The following is a 14826-nucleotide window of genomic DNA, read 5'->3' as shown; positions in this document are numbered from 1 at the left end:
TATCTCTTGGTCTATTTGGCTTCAGTAGTCGATGTTACCAAAATGTTTAAGGTAGATAACAATATGTCATTGGAAAATCGTTTGTGATCTTACTTGATGGAGCATTGAAAGTGAAAATTGAAAATCATGTAGAGATAGGCATGGAAAAAGCGAAAATGGGCCAATTAATCGAGGAAACAATGATATTTGCAAGTATGTGGTGCTCATTACATGATGGTGAGCCAAACACGGGCAGCTGGAAATAGACAACTAAGGTTAGGTCACCACCATAAATGGAAAAGTTGAAGTAGCTGGTTCAGTCAGCCCAATCAAGGTTAATCTTGGTCAATAATCATATAAGGGAGCGTGTGCGCCAGTAGTATAAATAATATAGACTATACAGTGACAAAAAATAAAATAAGACACTTTACAAAATTTTACCTCTTAATTCTGAATCACATCTATTTACATGTTGCATAAATTTGGCTCAATTTTTATAAACTCCACTGGTGGAAGAAAAGGACGAATCACATCTAATAAATTAAGAAAACTTTGCCATCATATCATGTACGTTTCCGTTTCATGACAATTCCTTCAAGGATCTCACCAGTGCCAAAATCACCAAAAAATTGAGGGGGTATTAACTTAGCAAAGCAGCTGAAAGGAAATGGAGAAATGCCCCCGTGGACAACGGTTCTGAGCTTGTATTTCAGACACCTGAGGCTGAGGGTACGTTAATACTCTCTTCCCAATTGAAGTTAATACACGGATCAATATTTATATCATTTGAGACAACGAATCAATCTTAATATGACCATTAGCTTAACAGCTTCATTTCAACTGAACTATGACCAATTGTTTTTGCTATCCTTCTATGCTTCATAACTTTTCTAGTCACATTCACCTCTTCCCACCTGCCAGCCTTAGCATATATATTGGATAGAAGAACATGCACTCCACTCTGATCAGGTTCCAGCTCTGCTAGTCGTACTTTCACTTGATTAGCAACACACAAGTTTTCATGAATCTGGCAGCCATTTAAAATAGCACCCCAAATGGGAATATTTGGTTGTACGGACATTGTCTCTAATAATCTTTCTGCTTCTCCTAATAAACCAGCCCGACTCAAAAGATCAACCAAGCAGCCATAATGCTCTCTTCTTGGCATTATACCATACATCCCTATCATTAGTCTAAAATGCTTTTGAGCCTCTTCAATCAGTCCAACATGACTACATGCGAATAAAACTCCAATATAGGTAATATGATCAGGGACTAGAGAACTATCCTCTTGCATTGTTTGAAACATACTCAATGCTTCATTTCCATGACCATGCATCGCTAAACCATTGATCATGCTAGTCCACACCACCACATCCTTTTTTTGCAAACTATTAAAAATCTTCTGTGCACTTCCTAACTCACCAGTCTTGGCATACATGTTAAGAAGAGCAGTTGCCAGGGCAATGTCTGTTGCAATGCCGGTTTTCAACAGATAAGCATGAACAGTTTGTCCCAATGCCAGACCACACTGATGGGCACAAACACTCAAGACACTCAGAAAGGTAGCCTTATCAGGATGAAAGCCATTACTCCACATATCAAAAAAGAGATCTAGCGCCTCCTGATGCCTCTCATACTGATTGTAGGCATTAATCATACTGTTCCAAGAAACAATGTTTCTCTGCGGCATTTTGTTGAACAGGTCTCTTGCTATCTTCAAACTACCACATTTGGCATACATTTCAAGAATTGCAGTTGCAAGGATGATGTTACTATTCGATGTGGACATGAAGGGATCATAACCAGCCTTACGAATGCGCTGATGGACCCGTCGTCCGGTATCGATTTCTCTACTACGGGCACAGGCAATCAAAGCATTCACCATGGTGATTTCATTGGGCTCTACACCCCAATGGCACATGTTTTCAAACACCTTTAGAGCAGCATATGGCTGGTTATTGTTCACATACCCAGAAATCAAACAAGTCCAAGCAACCACATTCCACTTGGGAATATTATCAAACACTTTCAATCCTGACTTCATATCTGCACATGACACATACATATGGAGTAACCCAGTAGCAGTATAGACATCAGCTTCAAACCCAGATTTCACTATGCGGCTATGAATGCATTTTCCACAATCTTGATCAGCAATTAAAGAACTTGCTTTGAGTACAAATGGGAATGTAAAATGATCTGGGGAATACCCATTTTCTATCATTTGACTGTACAGAAGGATCGACATTCTTGGATTGTGACCGTTAACAAAACCTCGTATCATGGAGTTCCAAATGTAAACGCTGGGGTTATCAATTTGGCGAAATACTAAGTCTGCATAACTGATGTCCCCAAATTCTGAATCAACACAGAAGTCAATAAGCTTGCTCAAAGGGATTATGCTTTTAATAGTTGGTGTTGTGACTATTAGCCCATGCAATTTTTTCAATTCACTCATACTTTTGCATTTTGCTAAAAGAGAGAGAATGGTGTTTTGGTGTATCATCCTCAATTATTTGGTTAATAACAATCCCACCTAGGCCTTTATACTATTAAGGGGCATTGTGGTGCCCTCTAAAATAAACCAAGATCACAATCTACCAGGTTTATATTCATGAAAATGGTTGAGCTCACAAACAAAGCGATGTCGATAGCTGGAATATTTTAATAGTAACAATTTTTAGACATGTGATAGCATTGTCTCAAGTTATCTGCAATAGCCATGTGAAGAGAAAATTAAGAACCGGTGTGTTTTCAAGTGAAAATTATGCCTCTATTTATTGGTGAAGAAGAACCTATGATTGAAAAAAATGGAGTTCATCTACAAAATATGACCATTTAATAGACTCAATCAAATAGGATATAAAAATATTTTTAGAACTCATATTACCACGTGTAATGGGCAGAAAATCGACAAATATGTATTGCAATAGGTGCATGAGGCCCATCCTAAGTGTACCATTGCTTGTTTGTTTGAAAAGTGTTACAAAAATTGTATATAAATATATACTCTCAAGATATACCAAGTAACTATGTCTTTTGAAATATCTCAACATCTTTGTAATTTACATACAAAAGCTAGTCTATTCCTAGGAAATCATTTGCCCATGACTAATGGCATGTCATCGTCACTTCAAAGCAACCATATAGCATCTACATGCCATGTAACATTTGCCACCAAAATTGCTATTGCCGGTTATCATCTCAATTATCCACGACGACCAAGTTATCATAATCAGTTTCAGTATTTAAACATAAAACAGTTGAAGTGCATACGATATTATATAAAGTTATTTTTATCTCTCAATTTTTATGTTGTGTATACACTTATCTAAAAAAATACACAAAATTAGAGGGCGAAACATTTTTCAAGAGGCGACATTTTTTTCATACACTAATATATTATTTTACTATATATGATTACTCTGAATAATAAAATTCTTTATCTAAATATTTAATGCAGCGACAGTTGGACTTGTTGCGCGTCAATGCTTGCCCTCGACCATGACACTGCAATTTACAGCCTTTTTTTCCTTTTATATTTTTTCAGATTTGTAACGGTAGTTGAACTAGGGAAAGAATGCAGTCACTGAAAGTATAAAATAAGAAAAATTCAATGCAATCTCCCCATGTTTAATATAAAGATTGCACCCTTTTGGGAAACTACCCAGAATGAGTAAATTGTTTCAATTTGACAGAAGCATGGGAATGCATACGGAAATAAAAGTATCAAAGAAATGTATGTATTCATTCTCCGTTACTTGGCTGTATATGCATTGGAAAATTGAGCAAAAATGTTCCATCTGGAAGCAGCAAAAGATGAATAAACTACCAGAGATGCATATCGGTGATTATCAGTTTGTGATTGAATGACAGCAAGACATGCATTGTTTAAGGAATGTGCATGATTGAATGACAGCAAGACATACATTATTTATTCTTAAATGTTACTTAGTCATTTTGTTACTTACATAGAATGTTTGTAAATTGTAAAAAATGATTAGCTGACTAATTTGTACTGTGTTTTTTTCGTGGATCACCCTTGAAATACGAATATGAATCTTTTAAGTAATCAATACGTGTCTCGGGCATATACGCGTACGGCATAAAACATCATTACATTTTGCATTTCTTTAATGTCATTTCCTGTAGATAGATAAGCCGCGTAGTTTGGATTCATAAAATGAAGATTAGTAATAATCATTCCGTGTCGGAATATTGTAACAGCACATACATGGTTGGATGAGTAAAAAGCAATTGCACTTGATACCATAACTGACACTACCCAATGATGAAAACAAAATCCAACAAGTTAAGAAAATAAACGTGAACACTAACGAGTTATTCAGGAAATCCATGCACGTATTAGATGTCCAACCAAGAATTAATGATTGATTGGCAAAAGGGAATGCCCACAAAGAAGAAAGAGATCATATTATATAATGACGTTGCTATTTCTCATACATATCATATCATCATTTTATTCCTTGCTAGAGAAAACGTTGAAAGTGGGCATGGCCAATAATAATGTCATAGAGTGTAGCAATAAGGGTACTCTAAGAAAGAGTGATTCGTGGCCATATAGAATGAAGCTTACAACGGATCGTATGAGATGGGATAGCCTCAAGATCTCACCTTCTAAGGAGTTTGAAGAATGCATTCTAGAACACATGAATGAAAGTAGCCGCAAAGATTTGGAGTCGTGGATTCCGGTGAACATAATGATTCATGATGTTGATACTTGTGAAACATATGAAACTAAGTTGTCTAAGAAAGAGTCGTTTTGGTTTGATCCTATGCCTGCTTTGGGTGAAAAGCCAAAGGAAGGTGAGTTGTCATGTTCTTTGAAGAAATCAATGAGGGAACCACCTTGTTACAATTTGGAGAAGGCAAGGGAAGAGTTTGCTTATTCGATTGAGCCTTTTAGACACATTATAAGGAAAAGAGATTTGAAATATGATCAAGAAATTGGACTTCGCTATTGTGGTGGCAAAGTCGTGGTAGCATTCGAGTTTTCGGTTCTGCATTCCTCACTCTTGGGTATTCGTCGCATTAAGAGTCTAGATTGTGACTTTGTATAGATGTAAATGATGATTGATTGATGAAGCATGAGATGTTCGTATTCGATCGTTTTAAATGATCAAGTTGTTAATTACCTATAACTATTTGTATTTTTTTGGTAGTGGTATTTGACTCGATGCTACGTAGTAATCCATAAAATTTGCATATATTATATATACCAGCCTGCGTAGTATCTTGTACATACGCAAGCATTTGGTTAAAATTTCTACCCTTGGTTATTATAATAAGTTCATATTCTTCAATACAAAAAAAAATAAAAAAATCCCAATATTCATACAAAAAATTAAATAATGTATTCTATCGTTTTTTCACGATCATATTCATAAATAAAAAAAAGATTAAATTAAAATTTTGATCTACACACTGCACACCATTCCCCGCGCGTTTTAGTTTTATACTGAAAATTAATTTTGATTTCTACAAGAAAAAACATTTACTAAAGGAGGAAAAACAACATTAAATATAACTTTGTTTGAATCTCTGAAGGAAATAAATATATATTATAATTTGTTTTCTTTATTATTTGTTGAAGTTATAATATACAACTATATTTGTTCCTTGTATTTTGACCCCATCTTCCATTGTAATTCATATATCTATATTTGTTCCTTGTATTTTGACCCCATCTTCCATTGTAATTCATATATGTACGATAAAAAACTTATCATCTTAATTTGGTTTTCACAAGAATATTTTATTTTTTATAACAATGTTAGTACAAGGTATCTATTAGTTTTGTTAGTGAGTAATTTTTTTGTTAAAAATTTAATTAATGATATTTTTAGTTGAGTTTTCTTTCTAATCATTACCGTCATCACCACTATCATTATAATTATTGTTGTTGTCACCACTTGCATTGTTATTGTTGCAAATGATAGCGGTGGCGCGACCCAACAACAAGGGTAGCATCATAATGATGGTGACAATTATGTCACCATTATTATTATTATTATCATTATCTTTGTCATATGGTGATAACCACATATTTACCATCATTACTATTGAGATTATTATTATTTTTGTTGTCGTTATCACTAGTAGTGTCACCAATGACAGTTACAATAATAATGGTGATAACAGTGATAGATGTAAAAAAATAATAATAATAATTTTGTAAGAGAGTGTATATTTAATCTTGACTATTAGTTATATTTATCAATAATTTAATAACTATAATTTATCCCCCTTATCTCTTACTAGCAGGAAAAAGGTACTACGTACCTATATTATATTAAATAAATAAATAAATAAATAAGAAGTTATTCATAAAAAGGTAATTATTAAAAAATAAATAAAGGATAAAATAGTTCATATAAAAATGAAAATTAAAAGTAATTATTGAAAGTGAAATCCCTTTATATATTAGTATAAATTCATTAGCTTCAAGATTTTAAATTTGATTAAAAATATTTTTAATAAAAGGGTATAATGGTCAAAAAAGTGGAGACCAAAGTAGTTACAAAAAAGTGTATCCCCTTTATATATTAGTATAGATTAGTATAGATAATAAGACACACTCTTATAAGTGTGTGTATATATAGACACACTTATACTTATTTCTTCACTTCTGGATTTATTTTAAATAAATGATTAAAAAAATTACTTAAATTTAACCAAATTTGTAACAAGTGTTTTTTTTTATTAATTTCTAAAATAAAAATTTATACACCTAAATAGTAGTTAAATTAATCAAGTATTCTGAAAATTATTAGTTACTACTCATTTTTTTTATAAAAATAAATATAATTATTAGTCAAAAAGATTTTACCTTGATTTTTGTAAATGTCATTAAATATAACCACCACTTACACTATTTAATTTTATAAAAAAAATTAAAATTAAAATTAAAATTATGAAGTCATTAATTATAATTAATTTAGCTATTTTTAATTAGCATTAGTAAATTAAGTATTTATCTTTCATAAGAATCGGGGGAATTATTAATTTAATAATAACAATTTTGTTTTTAAAAAAAAAAAAAGCTGAGCTGGAAAGTCGTTATTGCTACCTAAATGTTGGGCCCGGAACTGAGAAAATGAAAAAGGTTTGTTAGTTTTTAATAAATAAAGAGCGCACGCATTCCTCATGGTTCTCCACTCCAATATTGAAACATAAGAAGACTACAGAGATTGGAGAGAGAGAGAAGAAGAAGAAAAAGCAATGAGTGAGTGAGTGAGATCAGAAGAATAACATAAATAAAATGGAGGTTAAGGCCAGAGCTCCCGGGAAGATTATCTTAACCGGCGAACACGCGGTGGTTCACGGATCCACTGCAGTTGCCACTTCTATCGGCTTATACACCTACGTTTCTCTCCGCTTCACCACTCCTTCCGGTAATACACTTTCCATATCCCTGATTCCTTTTCTCTGTTTTCAGATTCCGATTCAACTGCCATGTGTTCTTGTGTAACAGACGACGAGGATTTGTTGAAGCTCCATCTGAAGGACACGGCGTTGGAGTTCTCGTGGCCGGTGAGTAGAGTGAGAGGAGCGTTTCCTGAATCCGCCGCTCAGCTATCCTCCACGCCAACCTCGTGTTCCGTCGAGAACGCCAAAGCAATTGCGGCACTCGTCGAACACCTTGACATTCCAGAGGCCAAAATTGGACTCGCCTCTGGCGTTTCCGCTTTCCTCTGGTTGTACTCCTCCATTCAAGGGTTTCAACTCTCTCAACTCCAAATCCGTTTTGTTTTGTTTGCTATTGTAGTTCACAATTTAGATCCTGTTGTGTCTCTTGTTTATATCTAGTTTTGATTATTTGTGTGTAGATTTAAGCCTGCTACTGTGGTTGTTACTTCTGAGCTTCCTCTCGGCTCCGGCTTGGGTTCGTCGGCCTCGTATTGCGTGGCGCTGGCGGCGGCCTTGCTGGCTTGCACGGATTCGGTTTCAACGGATGTGAACCATCAAGGATGGCTCTCCTTTGGGGAGAAGGATCTTGAGTTGGTCAATAAATGGGCCTTTGAAGGGGAGAAGATCATTCATGGAAAGCCCTCTGGAATTGACAACACAGTAAGCGCATATGGTAGGCCTCAGTTACAAAATTATTTTTCTAGTTATTCATGATGGCTGTTTTAGTTTGTTGTATGGCTAGATTGGATTGGAAGGATCATGATACTCTATTAAACTGCATGGATCTCAACCATCCAAATAAAATACTACTTATATAAAATATTAACTATGATGCACGGTGTGGGACTCCCGTGTCGCACTGTCCAACACTTTTCTGAAGGGAACACTCCACGAACACGAGGCGCACTGTCTCCATCCTGACATGTGCGGCCCAACTCTCGGATACGCGGATTTAAGATTTTTTTTAAAAAAGAAACTTGATAGAAAACAGAAACAAGAAAAAGAATCGTTCTTGTTTTTCCTTACTTAATTTTCAAGTAACAGAATCAGAGTCATAGAATTGAAACTAATCGAGAGGTTTTTTGTTGGGGACTAAGGTGCCTCTTAATAATTTGTTTGAGACTTAGTAAGTTATCATCATATCAATATATAATTTTTTGTTATGTTATTTATATTATATGTCATGCATATGTCATGTTTACGTGCTCTATGTTTTTTGATTTTGCCGTAACCTTCTATCCATGTTTCTATTGTGTCCCTATGTCGTGTCTGAATCTGTGCTACATAGAATATTAATGAAAAAACATAATTAAAATATAACCAATGGTACATGATCAAACTGCACACCCTGCAGTCTGCAGGGGATCTGGATCTGAATTGGAATATGATTGATGAGTTTTTGTCTCTTGGTATGGTAGGAGTCGGAAGAGGATGAATTAAATGCTTTGTGTGGTTATGAAAATTGAAAACCTATGGGAACAATCTGTATTTCTCTTTTACCGAGTCTGTTAATACTTAATAATCTCACCTTATAATGGGTATAGTTTTACACTATTAACTTATTATATATGATGATTTGTAATTGGATGACAGTGTAAAATTATTTTACACTATCTGCAAATAATCTATTTTCTCATTAATTTTATGTGGCACTGGAGGAATAATTTAAGGTCGTGAATTGTGACCTACTGCTTTGTGCAAGTGAATTGAGAAATATGCTATAATTTTAGGTCGGAGATGTATCATTGAAAATTATGATTTGGTTTAATTATCATGTACTTTGTTTACATGCGGAAGTTACTGCCATTGAATCTGCAACTCATTTGATGGTTTCCGTTATCAGGTAACATTATCAGCTTCAAGTCAGGTAACTTGACGCATATGAAGTCAGATATGACACTTAAAATGCTCATTACTAACACCAAAGTAGGGAGAAACACAAAAGCATTGGTGGCTGGTGTTTCGGAGAGGATGCTGAGGCATCCGGATATAATGGCTTTTGTGTTTAGTGCTGTTGATTCTATTAGCAACGAATTGACAGCCATTCTCAAGTCACCCACACCAGATGAGCTCTCTGTGACTGAGAAAGAAGAAAAGATAGAAGAACTAATGGAAATGAATCAAGGACTGCTCCAGAGTATGGGGGTTAGTCATGCCACAATAGAAACTGTTCTTCGAACAACATTGAAGTACAAGTTAGCTTCCAAATTGACAGGAGCCGGTGGTGGGGGTTGTGTTCTGACACTGCTTCCAACATGTATCCTCTTCAATTATTGTTCTTTTTCTTATGCTTCTATTGTTTTTCATTACACCTCTGCTTTTCTTTTATTTTCTTGTCTACTTTAAGTTGATAACCTATGTTTGCTTCTATTAATCTCTTTGGTTCAAAAGAAGGGCAGGGAAGAAGGGAAAGGGAATGACTCCTTGTTTGGTTTGCAAGGGGAGGTGAGGGAAAATAAAATAATATACTATCTTACTCTTAGAATATACAAATAAAACCATCAAGTTCAAGTATTCAAACTAATGATAATTTAATCTGCACATGTTACAAACTTCAACTCTTCAAGCATTTTCCCTCTCCTTCAAATCCTCTAAATATCAGAGGAGACAAAAATATCAGGGAAGGTGTTTTTACCTCCTTATTTCTTTTCCTCTTCCTTTCATTCCCCTTTAACAAAACATAATGTTACTTTCTGCCAAAAGGGTTGACCTGACGTTCTGATTTTTATATGCATCCTTGTTAAATATGCCTGCATTTTGTGTATATATACACATAAAAGCACTTATAATGTCCTAAATAGGCCTTTTTTGGATTAACTTTTAGCTTATGAGAGATTTTAAATTGAAATAAGTACGAGAGATCTCAGAAATTTGAGTTAGGTGCATATGAAGTTATGAGAGAACTTATGGAGAGGTTAAATAAGGAAACTTCTAAAAAGGTTCAGGATTGTAACTTGCAAGTACTTATTCAGAAATTTATCATTAGTGCATGAGGTGCATTCGTGTTTGTTGAAAGTTACATGAGGAAACTTCTTGATTTGTTTTATTTTTATCTCCTTTAAGTGTTTGTTAAGATATATGAGCATAAGCATGGCTAGAACATCTACGCATTCATCTATTATTATCTGACTCACTTTAGCTCCCCGCAGTGTTAATCTAGTTCAAACATCATAGTTTTCTTTCTCTAGATACTCTTTAGGTGTTTTAAAACACAATTTTCTGGTGGTGGATTATTATTGTCTACATAATAATAGAAATCAAAGTTACTCCCTGCGGCGCATCATGATTTTATAGTTTCTAAGTATCCTTGATATATCTTTTAATACCTTCCTTAACATGCTGTAATCAGTGTTATCAGGCACCGTTGTTGATAAAGTAGTTTCTGAACTGGAGTCATGCGGGTTCCAGTGTTTCATTGCTGAAATTGGCGGGACAGGTGTTGAAATTAACTTTGGGGCATCATCTTGATTTTCTATTTTTTCCAAGGAGCGCATCATTGATCAAAGTATCAGATCCTCAAATAAACAGCATTGAATATATGCTTCCTTTTTACATATTGTGCATCAATCTGTATTTTTTTTTAATTGATTTGAACATTTTCAATTCAATTTTGAACGATATTTCACAAGGCACACACACTACATATATAGAATTTAATAAAACTTACTTTTTATTAGATAAAAAATTGCGGTTGCATTAAGTAACTGCCGAATGTGTTTTAGAAACTGTATGAAGAAGAACGTTTTTGAGCGCCACAATGGGTGATTCAGCTACTAATTACCCATTCGTATGTACTATGTTTCCAAGCCATTTTTTTTGTTTGGTGGATGGAGAACCAGTTTATATTTTTAGACTCGTGAGAGATGAATAGATCCATTTTCTTGACCCAGGAAAAAAAAATAGCAGATCCTTTGCATAAAGTCGGAAATATAGTGATATTCATTAATGAGGATATTCTCTTAAATACGCAAGCTACTTTGTTTTTCGGTCAAGAATTACACAAGCAATTAATGATTTGTTTGTTTTGTCAATGAGACCTACTTAAACTGTCAGTTGAGCTACAGGCAATTTGTTTTTCCTTGACATGGAGTGCATTGGTTGATGCAATTTCTGTTTCTGTTGAGAAAAGCGGAAAAATGTAAAACAATCTGGCATTAAGATAGTTTCTTCATTGTCATAGATGCTAATAATTTAAGTTAGTTGTTCCTTAATCTGTCTTTATCTTTAAAGATAAGGATATATGTATTTAATTCCAGGAACACAGCAACTGGCACAAACAAGATTTCTTTGTTATATGACAGTTACAGACTTACAGTGGCCTTACACATTGTAAAGAATATTACATATTATTCCAAAATAAAACGTTTAGGAATTGAATTTCATTTTTTGTGTGAAGTTACTAAAAATGGGAACCTAGACATACAAACGATTCACACGAAGAAGAGCTTAATAGATGTCTGAACCAAGTCTGAAAATACAAACAAATTCAGTGCAGGCCCATAGCACACAATTGTAGAACACAAAAGATTGACTGTCGTAGTACCACAACTTTGATCACTTCCCGATTTACACGTTTTTTTAGTGATTTCTGTGTCTCCACCCAGCAACCAAACAATCTCACGTGACACAAATTTCTATAACCACACTTATAATGTTATATAAAAAGAGTTAATCACCTGTACACTGTCAGTGTAAAGATTTTTTCAGTGACAGTCAATTAAAATCGTTAATAGTATCTTTTCATCTGCTCATTTAATTAAATTAAAATAAAAAATGCACTGTTAACGGTTTTGATTGACTACCAATATAAAAAAACTTTACACTGGCAGTGTATAAGTGATTAACTCATATAAAAATAGTCATTTAGAGTTTTGATAACATCAGAGAGACTGTGGCTATGGCAAAAGCGTCAGACTGCGATTGTCTGTAATGGCCGCATCCGTCTACAACAAATATACAATAGACTACTAATTTATTATATGTTTGGATGCAATTCATTCGCTTGGTTTCCACTAGATTTAATATTTATTCATTCCATACACACCGGTACTCTTCTAACTGCCATTCTTAACATAGTTCACGTGGACAAGAACCCCAAACACATTACATATGCAATCTTTGATTCGATCATTTATCCTTCTTCAAGTGTTGACAATGATCCCCCCTGAAAAGAGACAGAAAATTAACCCAATTAATCAATGAACAACATGTGAATGAGGTGTTAAGATATGTATGAGTAATGGGTGTATATGTATCATATGACACCATTGGGGTGGAGGACTTGGCCAGTTATGTAAGAGGAACATTGGTTGCTTGCAAGAAACACATAAGACGGAGCAACCTCAACAGGCTGGCCAGCTCTCTTCATTGGCGTCACATCCGTACCAAACACTACAATTTCTTCCTCTGTCAAACTGGCTACTTGTAAGGGAGTCCATGTGGGTCCAGGCGCAACCCCGTTCACTCTTATTCCCTTTGTCACAACCTGAAGCGCCAGAGACCTCGTAAACCCCACAATCGCACCCTTCGTTGACGTGTAATCCACTAGTGTTGCGTATCCCTTGTATGCTGTCACTGATGTTGTGTTTATAATGCTGCTTCCTTCCTTCATGTGCCTCAAGGCATGCCTATGTAAAATTATATATTATGGTCTTAATTATATCCAAATCAATATATGCACCTACTTTATGTAACGAAAAATAAGTTGGAGGTAGAGATTTATATCATGTGTGTTACTTGGTCATGAAAAAATAGGAAAAGATATTAGTTCGGAACACCCTCTCGAGTCTTGCTTCATCAATCTCTTCCAACGAATCACTCTCGTACTGCTCAGCTGCATTGTTGACCAGAATGTCAATGTGGCCATAAGCGTTGACCACTTGGTTCACCACTTTTTTGCAATTCTCTTCATAACCTAAGTCAACTGGTATAGCCATTGGATCTTTGGCATCTTTAGTCTTAGCCTTTCTTATAATTTCAAGGGTGTCTCTTGCGTCTATGTCTTCTTGCCCTTTCACGTATGTGAAGATGACAGTTGCACCCTCCAATGAAAACAAGTTGGACACAGCTCTTCCAATTCCTGAGTCACCACCGGTTACTATAGCTATCTTTCCCTACAAAAAATATAATACAGTCGATTAAATTTAAGGAATGTAATAATTACGTGATGAAAATAGATTAATACAAAAAATAATTGTTATACAAATAACATTTTTCTATTGCATATTTTAAAAGGAAAAGACACACTTGTGCTTCTCTTTAAAGTAATAATAATAATAAAAAGATAGTAAATTGTTAAAGTGAGATGTTTGAAAACATACTTGAAGTTTATTTGATGGTTTGTATTGGGGGTTGCTGTATTGGGGTGGTGGATTCATGAGATATTCTTTGCCAGGCTGTGTGTATTGCTTATTTTGAGGGGGGAAGGTGTATTCACCGAAACTGGAAGCCATACTTGTAAACGAGCTTAAACAGTTGGGAATGACAAAGATATATGGCTGAAAAATAAGTGTGGTTTTAGTTTGTCCAAAGGTGGAATGGATTTTGATAATAGAAAGGAAGCCATGCACATTGAGATGCTTTATAGTGTTACCTTGTTGGACACAGTGTTAGGGATGTGTAATGTAGGTGAGTGAGTGATTTCGATGGAATAGTGAGGGTGGCCTTCTTGTCAATTACGTAGTTTATTAGGACATGGCTATCATTTATTGGGTTTGGGTGGCTTTCTTGTTAATATAGAACATCTAAACATGTTACCACATTTTGGGATATAACTATCATACTATCTTTCCTTGGGTTGCATTTTTTTTATTTGGAAGGTTATTCTCAAAAGGGTAAATATAATTCCCCCAAAAATATTTTCTTTTTAATTCTTCATTTTTTTTAACGGTGGATATTAATAAATATGTTTTATATTTGTAAAATATTAAATATATATTTAATCTCATGAGATAAACTCAATTATATAATTAAGATTAGAAGAAAATTTTATTTTATATTTTGAGATATTTTAAAAAAATTAAAATATTTATTATTTAACTTTTATTAAATAAATATTTTATTCATTTTAGTCTTGTTAACTGAATTTCTCTTATTTCTTAGACGTTAGTTTCTTTCATCATATCATATAGATTGGTTGACTTGATTTTAGCTGATTTTGAAAAATATTTTTTCTATTATAAATATAACATATAAAATATTTTGAAATAATTTTTTGGGTAACTTTTTTTATAACTTAATAAATTTTATGCTCATTTAAATATTTAATTCTGCTATCCAATTATTATTGAAAATAACTTGTTATATCATAGAAGATTTACGTATTGCATAAATACATTCTAAGGGCAATATTATTACACATATTAGATTATCTAATTTTATTATTGTAGAAATTTTAAATTAAAACACAAATTA

General features: G+C 34.0%; 3 protein-coding genes across 4 annotated transcripts; 1 reads left to right on the top strand and 2 right to left on the bottom strand.

Annotated features, from left to right (window-relative positions):
• Positions 1–336: 336 nt before the first annotated feature.
• MEF19 (mitochondrial editing factor 19) lies at positions 337–2790 on the bottom strand. The gene has a single exon (XM_020358160.3). The coding sequence runs from the start codon at positions 2486–2488 to the stop codon at positions 797–799; it is 1692 nt and encodes a 563-aa protein (XP_020213749.2). The 5' UTR covers positions 2489–2790; the 3' UTR covers positions 337–796.
• Positions 2791–7146: 4356 nt separating this feature from the next.
• Positions 7147–11098, top strand: MK (mevalonate kinase). The gene is made up of 5 exons (XM_020355726.3): positions 7147–7397; positions 7478–7721; positions 7833–8086; positions 9257–9670; positions 10763–11098. The coding sequence occupies exons 1-5, from the start codon at positions 7265–7267 to the stop codon at positions 10879–10881; spliced, it is 1164 nt and encodes a 387-aa protein (XP_020211315.1). The 5' UTR covers positions 7147–7264; the 3' UTR covers positions 10882–11098.
• Positions 11099–11759: 661 nt separating this feature from the next.
• LOC109796097 (NADPH-dependent aldehyde reductase 1, chloroplastic) lies at positions 11760–14068 on the bottom strand. Of its 2 annotated transcripts, none has more exons than XM_083059136.1 (4): positions 13734–14068; positions 13150–13526; positions 12755–13040; positions 11760–12577 (listed from the first exon to the last, which is right to left on the bottom strand). In XM_083059136.1, the coding sequence occupies exons 1-4, from the start codon at positions 13863–13865 to the stop codon at positions 12545–12547; spliced, it is 828 nt and encodes a 275-aa protein (XP_082915262.1). In that variant the 5' UTR covers positions 13866–14068; the 3' UTR covers positions 11760–12544. The 2 variants fall into 2 exon arrangements, with proteins under 2 accessions (XP_082915262.1, XP_082915261.1); XM_083059135.1 differs by having other exon boundaries at positions 12679–13040; positions 13734–14066.
• Between the last annotated feature and the right edge of the window lie 758 nt (positions 14069–14826).

The sequence above is a fragment of the Cajanus cajan genome, chromosome 6 (genome assembly GCF_000230855.2).
Source record: "Cajanus cajan strain Asha chromosome 6, NIPB_CcT2T_4, whole genome shotgun sequence".
Classification (NCBI taxonomy): Eukaryota; Viridiplantae; Streptophyta; class Magnoliopsida; order Fabales; family Fabaceae; genus Cajanus; species Cajanus cajan.
The sequence above is the reverse complement of the archived record's forward strand: the minus strand, read 5'-3'. Positions and strand labels throughout refer to the sequence as shown.